General features: G+C 45.1%; 1 protein-coding gene across 10 annotated transcripts in view; it reads right to left on the bottom strand.

Annotated features, from left to right (window-relative positions):
• Positions 1-223: 223 nt before the first annotated feature.
• elavl4 (ELAV like neuron-specific RNA binding protein 4) overlaps positions 224-9132 on the bottom strand; it is a gene marked incomplete at both ends in the record, with an annotated part of 89310 nt that continues 80401 nt past the window's right edge. For 9 of the 10 annotated variants that reach the window (XM_084186373.1, XM_084186372.1, XM_084186374.1 and 6 more), the window contains 2 exons: positions 224-551; positions 7276-7314. In XM_084186373.1, the coding sequence (XP_084042499.1) occupies positions 224-551; positions 7276-7314 (367 nt within the window). The remainder of the gene's footprint in view (positions 552-7275; positions 7315-9132) is intronic. The other variant, XM_084186370.1, reaches the window with a different exon arrangement.

Genomic DNA, 9132 nt, shown 5'->3' with positions numbered 1-9132 from the left:
CAACAGGAATCCTGTATTATCACAGAGGTTCCCAAATCATGGATATTTTTATCTTTCATTTTGTAATACTTAGGCAACATTGGCTTATAGGTCCAAAGCTATATTATAAGCCGTTTCTAGTTCTTTTTTGTTTGTTTGTTTGCTGTGTTCCTGTTGGAGAGTTGCTGTGTTGGGCGACTATAAGGGTGGTGGTGGTGACAGGGGATTTGGAGTGAGGAAGGGTTCAGGACTTGTGGGTCTTGTTGGTCTTGAACGAGACTTGCAAGACGCGGTCGCCCAACCGGTACCCATTGAGACTGGCGATGGCCATGGCTGCCTCGTCGTAGTTCGTCATGGTGACGAAGCCGAAGCCCTTGCACTTGTTAGTGTTGAAGTCGCGGATGACCTTGACGTTGTTGACTGCTCCGAAGGGCCCGAACAGCTGCCACAGGACGCTCTCGTCAGAGTCTGGAGACAGGTTGTAGACAAAGATGCACCAGCCAGTGCCTGTGTGGCCAGGGATGTTCATGCCCACCAGGCTAGTCATGCTGTCAATGGTGATGGGAGAAAACCTGCACCACAAGATAGACAGGGAGAGAGAGAGGGAGGGAGAGAAAGAGCACAATGTTAAGTGAAACAAATGTCAAATTGAGATAAATTGGAAACCTACTGCGTGTGCATGGATTTACAAGCTCTGAGCTTGTAGGACAAGCCATTTCCCAATACACTCAAGTTCCCAAAGTGAAACCAAACTCTGCAATCCCAAGCATCTACTGTATTGGTTTTAAGTCTTTATAACTAGCTCCAACCAGCCCTCAGTACATACAGTACCAACCAAACAGCTCTAGCATTCCTATCCATCCAACATGGATTATTACCAGTGCTATCCAGTGCACGATGCACTATGGGTATGTCTGTCTGTATACTGTATCCTCCTGCTAGACTATCTCCCTTCTATCGCTCCTCCATATTGACTGAGCGGCTTCTTCTCAAGGCTGACTGCTCTGTGGGGGCCTGCTGGGAAATGGCTCCAGCAGCAGCATCCGAGGGAGGGAGGCACAGGGGAAGCTTTTCTCCTTCTGTCTTCCTGAGTGCCTCTATTGGGAACTAAATTGCAGGAACTTGCTGACTTAAAACATTTGGAAATTCATTGATATTGAGTATGCAACCAAGTAAATCTGCTCTTATTCGTCCTGTAATCTTCTCCCTTTTTGCGATACAGAGATTTGAATGCTCAGTTGACTTCACTTATTGCCTTTCCGCTTAAAGGAAATTATCACTTTAAATAAAAGGTAAATTGGATAAAAGGTTCATTTCTTATGCCACCTCTGTAGGAATGACTATAAGCATTATTGGGTATGCTTTAATTGAGATTTCCGCTTTACTGCAGCTGTGTCAGAGAAGCCTCCCCCTTATTAAGGAAGGAGCAAACTAAATGGAAAATGGAAGCACTTTACAGCCCAGTACCAGTAGCATTACGAACAAGTGTATTCCATCCACCAACACTGCAGTCATCTGTTTTGGGGTGGATGAGGATGACAGTGATCAATAGTCTTGCTCAGACCCCAGAGCCTCTAAGTATCGGCAAGAATCAGTACTACATGAGCTTTAACATCTTTGTCAACACAATATGCTTTTTGGTTATTGTTTGTGTCTCATTACAGCCACTCTATCACCCTGTGTAAAATGTATATTTTTAACAGCAAGTCTTCCCTTGACTAGAGGTCTTAAAACGTACAGTTATGAATATAACTACTGTTCCCTGAAGGCGGGAACGAGGTATAACATACTATGGACAGTCAACGACCAATCATACTCACCTGAAAACTGAAACCACGCCCAAACCCCCTGGGCCAAAATATGTTATACCTCACTCCCTCCTTCAGGGAACAGTAGTTATATTCATAACTGTACACTCCCTTTCAGTCGGTCACTTGGTATAACATACTATGGGGACATAAAATCACGCCCCAAGCCGGCTCAGAGGGTACCAAACTAGGAGGCCCACAGCAGCCCAAGCACAGACAGGTTCCACCAGCTCCAAAAAGGGGTTACAGAAGCCACCTTTTCCCCTAAGGCCTGAACTGTCAGACCCCATATAGGGAAACAGAACCTGCTGCAACTTGGCTATGCCCACTGACACGCTACCACTGCAGCCCAAGTCCATAGACCCCATGTTTCCAAGAACAATACGTACCTTGCGAACCTGAAATGTCAGAACTCGTACAAGAAACGGTCCAAAACAACAGAACACCTGTCTTGACTTGGTAAAGAGCACACGCGCGCTGCATAGCATCGACCAGATGCGATGAAACACGGCAGCCCAAGGCTCAAACCCACAGGTAACTGTGATAAATGCACAACCTGCGCCCACTCCCAGACCCAGCCATAAGAACACTATGAGCCACACTGTTACATCCAAGCGATAAAACCTCACAAAGTTATGTGGGGAACCCAAACTCGCTGCAGCACAGACATTACCAATCGTCATTCCTCTGAAAAAGCCCAATGCCTGGTCCCAGGTCGGTGCCATAGGCTTAGACACTGGTCTGAGCCGACGCACACCTTTCAGGAACCGCACCACCAGAGGTTGAGACCCCGGGGTAGAGCCATCAATTCCTACAGGACATGCCAAAATGGCTACCATATAAACCTTCAATGTGGAAAAAGAAATGCCCTGCTCAAAAAGCTCTTGCGGGAACATCAAAATGTCCACCAAAGAGCTCTGAAAAGGAGAAACTCTTTTACACTGAAACCAAACCCTCAAATGCGCACCACTTACTGTATATGGATTGATGACCGAAATATTCAGCTTTTACAAAATGTTATGCTGTTTTCAAATTAAACAAAATACCTTGCTCTTGTTAAAGCTTTTAGAATAGTTTTTGTTGTTGTAGCGGGCGCATGCGCCAACTGTTTAGTCGTAATCACATTTGAGTGTAAACCCCTAGCCGTCAAATTCAACCTTTCAGAGGCCAAACCCACAGATTCCATATCTAAGGTCGTGGGTGCCAAACTCTCCTATGCATCTGGGACAATAGATCCCGACAACACGGAACCCTCCACGGGTCCCCGCCTAACAGGCAGATGATCTCCGGGAACCAGGGTTGTCTGGGCCAATGGGGAGCCACCAGAATCAACAACAGACCCTCCTGACGGACCCGCTCCATGGTGGCCTGAATCAGGTCCACTGGAGGAAACTCAGCTAGAGCAGGGTCCAACGGAGCACCCAGATCCCTCATTGAGAAGAATAGACGACAATGCACGTTTTCTCGCGATGCGTAAAGATCTACGGCAGCCCTGCCGAACCGGTCCCATATCTGGGCAACCACCAAGGGGTGCAGTCTCCACTCCATAGAGATATAACCCCCCCTGGAAAGTAGAACAACACCCACGTTGAGAGATCCGGGAAGATACGTTGCCCTGAGCGACAGGAAATGCGCACTGCTCCATACGAGCAGATAACGGGCGAGGAGAGAGAGAGACCGCGTCCCCCCTGCCTTGCTGATGTACATCACTGCCATCCTGATGTCGAACCTTACCAACACATGATGCCCCTCCAACATCGGAAGGAAATGCCTCAGCACTAGCAAAACAGTCAGTAGCTCTTGGTAATTGATATGCAGCGCCCTTTGCGCTGTTGACCAAATCCCTCTTTCCAAGTAGCCCACACACAGAGCTCCCCATCCCAGTAAGGATACGTCTGTCATGATCACCCTGCGGGACACTACCCAGCCCATGAGAACCCCCTGCAAACAGCAGTCACGGGTACCTCAAAGGAGTCAACGTCCTTAGGCACGACAGGAATACCTTGATAACTGATGTGGCGAGATGCGTCCAGACGCGTAGCAATCACCCAGCGCTGAAACAGACGCATCAACAGAAGTCCCAGAGGCACCACAGCTATCATAGAGGCCATCAGACCCAATAACCGCAGGCACAAGTGAAAAGGCACTGAGTGCCCCAGCTGAAACCGTGCCAGACAGAGCCGGAATGCAAACTTTTCTTGTGATCCACTATGAACCCCACAGACTGAATATGGGAAACCAGTGTGGCAGTGTGGAGCTCCACCTATTCCCTTGACTCCGCTATGACCAGCCAATCATCCAGATAGGCCAATACTCTGATCCCCTGGAGGGACAGGAAGTGTGTATGTATGTACGTGTATATATATATATATATATATATATATATATATATATATATATATATATATATATATATATATATATATATATATATATATATATATATATATATATATATATATATATTAGATGATAGGGAGAGCCCGAAAGGCAGGACCAGAAACTCTTAGGCCATACCCTCGAAATGGAGGATGTATAGCCACATGAAAATACGCATCCTTCAGATATATGGACGTGAACCAATCGCAGGGACGCACCGACTGCGAAGTGTGAGCATTTTAAACTTGCAAACCTTGAGGTGTTTGTTTAAAACACGCAAGTCCAGGATGGGATGCAATGTTCCATCACTCTTGGGAACTAAAAAGTACCGGCTGTACCAACCACTCTGTACTTCTGACACGTGGACCACCAGAATAGCCTGCTTTTGAAGGAGAGAAGAAATCTCCTCTCTCAAGACAGGCGCTAGGACCTTGGGGACCATTGACGTAATGACGCCACGAAAAGGAGGATGCACAGCATTGTGACCACATTCAAAGACCGGGCTGCCACACCCTCAGCCAGGTGATCTGCCACTCTACGACACAGCTACATCAAAGGCGCATTAACCACCAATGGTTCACTCTCCCCCGCCGATTCCAAAGCCGGGGCTTTAGGCTGCCCCGGACTGATGTCATCCGATTTACACTCTGAAAACCCTCCAGAGCCAACCAGAGATAGTATATCATCCCCGGAATCCGGACTCTGAACACAGCCGGAGAAACCGGAATGAGCCTCACTCGGCTTGGATGACACCCCAATAAACTCAGACCACCACTGCTGCTCTTTCCTGGCCTCAGACAACCCCATTCCTGAGGTCGCTTAACCCAATTTTTCTCACAAAGTCAGCCCGACCCCCAATGGAAGTTGAACCCAGCCGGAGACAATAGTCACATGAACTGGTCCGAGCCAAAGCCTCCTGAGCGTGTCTCCACCCCAGGCAAACAGGACAGCACTCGTGAGTGTCTTTTATTTTAATTGTGAAACCACATGCCCTAGGGAAAGGTCGGAGGTTCAAACTCAGGTTAGCCTTTTTTAACTTACTCTTACCACTGGCCATCTTACTCAAGCAAGGAAGCACTGACTACACAAGCAGAGCAGAAAATCGTGGGTTTTTAGCAAACACGAATCCTACCCAAGCAAGGAAGCATTAGCTACACAAGCAGAGCAGAAAGTAGTTAGCTTTTAGCAAACACAAAAACCAATACCAAGACCCAAGACTCGCAACATCTAGGGGGATGAGTACTCTCTCCCCACTAACAGACACCTAAGTCGGAGCCGAATCTCGTAGTCTTTGTGTGCTTGAAAAGCTTGTAAATTGCGTGACATGCGAGCTGAAGAGCGAAGAATTGAGGAAATGAATGCGAGCCCTGGTATTATAGCCAGGAAGGCAGGGTTTCTGAGGGTGGGCTCGGCATCCATTGGCCCGTTGGCCGTAATTTCAGTTTTCTTCAGGTGAATATGATTGGTCTTTGACTCCCAATAGTATGTTATACCGAGTGACAGACTGAAAGGTAACCTCTAGTAACTTCAAGGCCTTTTCTAACACGTTCAATTGTATTCTGATTTCTCTGTCTGGGAGAAAGAACAACTTCATGGTCATATGGATGCAAATGCAGGTGTGTGTGAGTGTGTGAGGGTCAGAGACATGCAGGCTGGCTAACAGAGCCACAGAAGAGACTACAGTGGTGTGTTGTTCTTCCATAGCTGACCTGCAGCGATCCCACCCTCCACTAGCTCCCACCTCCACCTTGTACTGCTCACTTTTAAAGCATACTGACTACTATTACTACGCCTGCCTTTGTTCATTAATCACCACTTCAAACCATGTGCTAAGCAGGCAAGAGGCTATTCTAAACGCATGGCCTGTTGGATTTCTGTATTCCAAACACTACTGCTTTGACAGTTTGTACATATTCAATAGTCTTTGCCTTGGTGCTGTGTTGTTGAACCAACAGGCACTGCAGCATATTAGTAAATATATTTAAGTAAATGTTTTCTCTTCTTTTTGTGGTAATTTTCTTGGTCAGATCATTTGCATCTCCCTTCCGTACAAATAGTGCTGCGTCGCCCGAGGAATGCTAGACAAACGAGTTGCTGCCTGGGACATTGAGGGAGAGCTAGGTGTTATTCTTTCCAATGCATCATTCTGTCACTGTGTTATAGTAGAGCCTTCGCTCTCTGATTCTGCCGAGCAGAAATGAATGCTAATCACTATTATGGAAACCGATGAATTCAGGGGATTGGCCCTCATCATAGAACAAGCTATTTAATCATTCCATTTAAAAATAGAAAAAAAGAAAATACTTCTTTTTTTCATGCTACATCTGGGATCACAGCCTTTCCATTCGAGTGCGGGAACATCAAAGGAACTCACTGATTACTGTAACATGCAACAAAATGTAATCAGCTGATATCATGTCTCAGAGCCGCTTCACTTTATGTAACATCAACAGTAGCAAAAGCAAAAGATATGAGCAAACGGAGGTGATCAAAAGTCGAACTGGCTTCAGTGAAACAGCATTTCCTGCAGGGATCCAGGTGTCTCCAGCCTCGCCTGCCTCGCCCCCTACTGACCGCTGACCCCTTAACCCCAACACCCATCACTACTTGTGCCTGTTGTTATAACCTATTGTAATACATGTATTATTACAAAAAATGGTGGCAAAGTCCTATTGAATTGGGTGGTTTCATACAGTAAATCTGCTTTAAAATGAGGTGATTCCAAACTGAGCTTGATCCCAATGTAACATATAGATCTGGACAGAGGTTAGACTAGAGTACCTGCATCTGGTAGAAAACCACACCTGAAAACAAGAGCTACACACAAGAGAACAGAAATATACACATAAACTATCCAAAGCATCGAAATGTAAAAGTCAGCAGTCATCATACAAAGCAAATGGAACATTAGAAAACAAAATACAATTTTTTCCCCTTTTGGACTAGTGGTTGGTGGATTCAAATTAAACAAGCCTAAAGAAAACCAAACAAATCAACGCAGAATAACCTTGAACTGAATCAAATGCAAGTGACTTCCAAAAATGAAGAAAACAAGATATAAATCATTTTGTCAACATGGACATTTGGCATTCAGTGAAGTTTTAATTACCTCTTTACGCCATAGGCCATATTAAGCAAATTGTCCAGCCTGTAAAGAGAAGGAGGGTTCTGGGGTTAATGCCAGGCAGATGGTCGACTCACTCAATGGAACTAATGCTACATCCCTGCCTCAATCAAAGAAGAAAGCCATCCAGAGATGGGCCATTACACTGAGGAGCCACACCGGTCAGGGTTGGTGTCATTCACACAGTAACAAAGCAGCAGGCTAGCTAGCAACAGTACTGTACAGCGCTATCACAACAGGTCACTTTGACGCCCAATCAGCCAGCACACTGAGAGCATGAGGCCCTATGGACAGCACTCTCACTCTCTACACATTCTTATGCTGAATGTGGCTTTCAGAGGTTCCGTTGTACATCTCTGCTGTTGTGTTGAGGTCAAATAATTGATAAGTGATTTATAATTGGGAGTTAAGCCATAGTACTTACGTCAAAGAAAATTTAGAAATCTTATCTTTCTCATTAAATTCAATGTCGATCCTGAGTCTGGACAGCATAATGAAATAATGATTATTCATTATTCATAAACTGTGAGGCATCATTATTCCAATTGCCCCTCAGGTACTTTGGCATTATGTTTGTAATTTTCAAGAAGGTTGTGAGATAAATTGTACTTATATTATAGTACTAAATAGAAGCCTACAATAATAATAAAAAAATGAAGACATGTCCCCTTCTCCAGAGTTCTGTCAGTGTAATGGTTTGGCATTTTGTGAGAGATGGTAACGGTTTTAAGAGAGGAAGATGACAGGTATAACGTTGCATGGTTTAAAAATAACTAAAAACACTACCTGAACAGTAACTGACCAAAACATTTTGTTTTCTGTTGACACCTTTCCATGTGGAAAGGGTATAACATTTCCAATGGGATGGTGTGTGTTAAGCCCAAATCAAACGAAAAGTGTTTTTTTTACGCACGTGAACACGCTGGAATTAGAATGCACGGTAGTGAATGAGAGAAAACAGACGGGCCGCGAGCGTCAACGGCGTCAACAGCATCATAGCGCGTCAAATTTAGAAAGCAAGTCTATTTTTCTTGCGTCTACGCAGCTACGCAAAGCCATGCTGGTAAAATGAACAGATAAATTACCAGAAAATAGGCATTGTTACATCTATTTAGTGTTTATAATAATACTGCCAGTGCCAATAATACATATTTGAAAACAATAATGTTATGCCTACCTGTGTTGATTTCGATCACAGGCATATAGACTAGGCAGGCTACGGCTGGGAAACTCGAGGAACTCCGATTTCAAGAGAGAATACTGTTAGTAGAAAGAACGAGACTAGATACATTCTTTACAAACTGCTTGGGTGTATTAGCTACAACTGTCCTCACAAACGTTTGTGAGCTAACATAACAGCTGTTTAGAGCAGGCAGGTACGGTGGCTCCCGTAGGACATATAAGGTGAGTCAAAGGAACATACAACAACAATTCACAAGGGCTACATAGCGAACTTAACAAACACAACTGTTTATTATGGATTCTCATGACAATTAAGTTGGCATACGCTATGCAGTGTATGTGAATTGACGCTCTCTACTCTTGCGTGCAAATTTGGACACCATTGACGGCGTCTCTCCGTGTGATTTGGGCTTTAGTCAGTGCTGCTAGCTGGCTGGGAGGAACAACTAGGCTGGTCATGCAGACAGATAGTCACTGTGCTCAGTGGGCCAAGGATGGAAGCCACTCAGCCACATAAATCAGAGGCTTTTTGGATGCGGCCTGCTTGGCCACTCAATGACCTTCATGTGTCACATGGGTCTGCACTGTCTCATGTCTTATTAAGCCCTTCAGCCTAATGGAAGGGTTGGGAACTTGGGGCCATTCTAAAGTACTTCAAAA

Source organism: Coregonus lavaretus, assembly GCF_964263955.1.
Source record: "Coregonus lavaretus genome assembly, chromosome: 21".
Classification (NCBI taxonomy): domain Eukaryota; kingdom Metazoa; phylum Chordata; class Actinopteri; order Salmoniformes; family Salmonidae; genus Coregonus; species Coregonus lavaretus.
The sequence above is the reverse complement of the archived record's forward strand: the minus strand, read 5'-3'. Positions and strand labels throughout refer to the sequence as shown.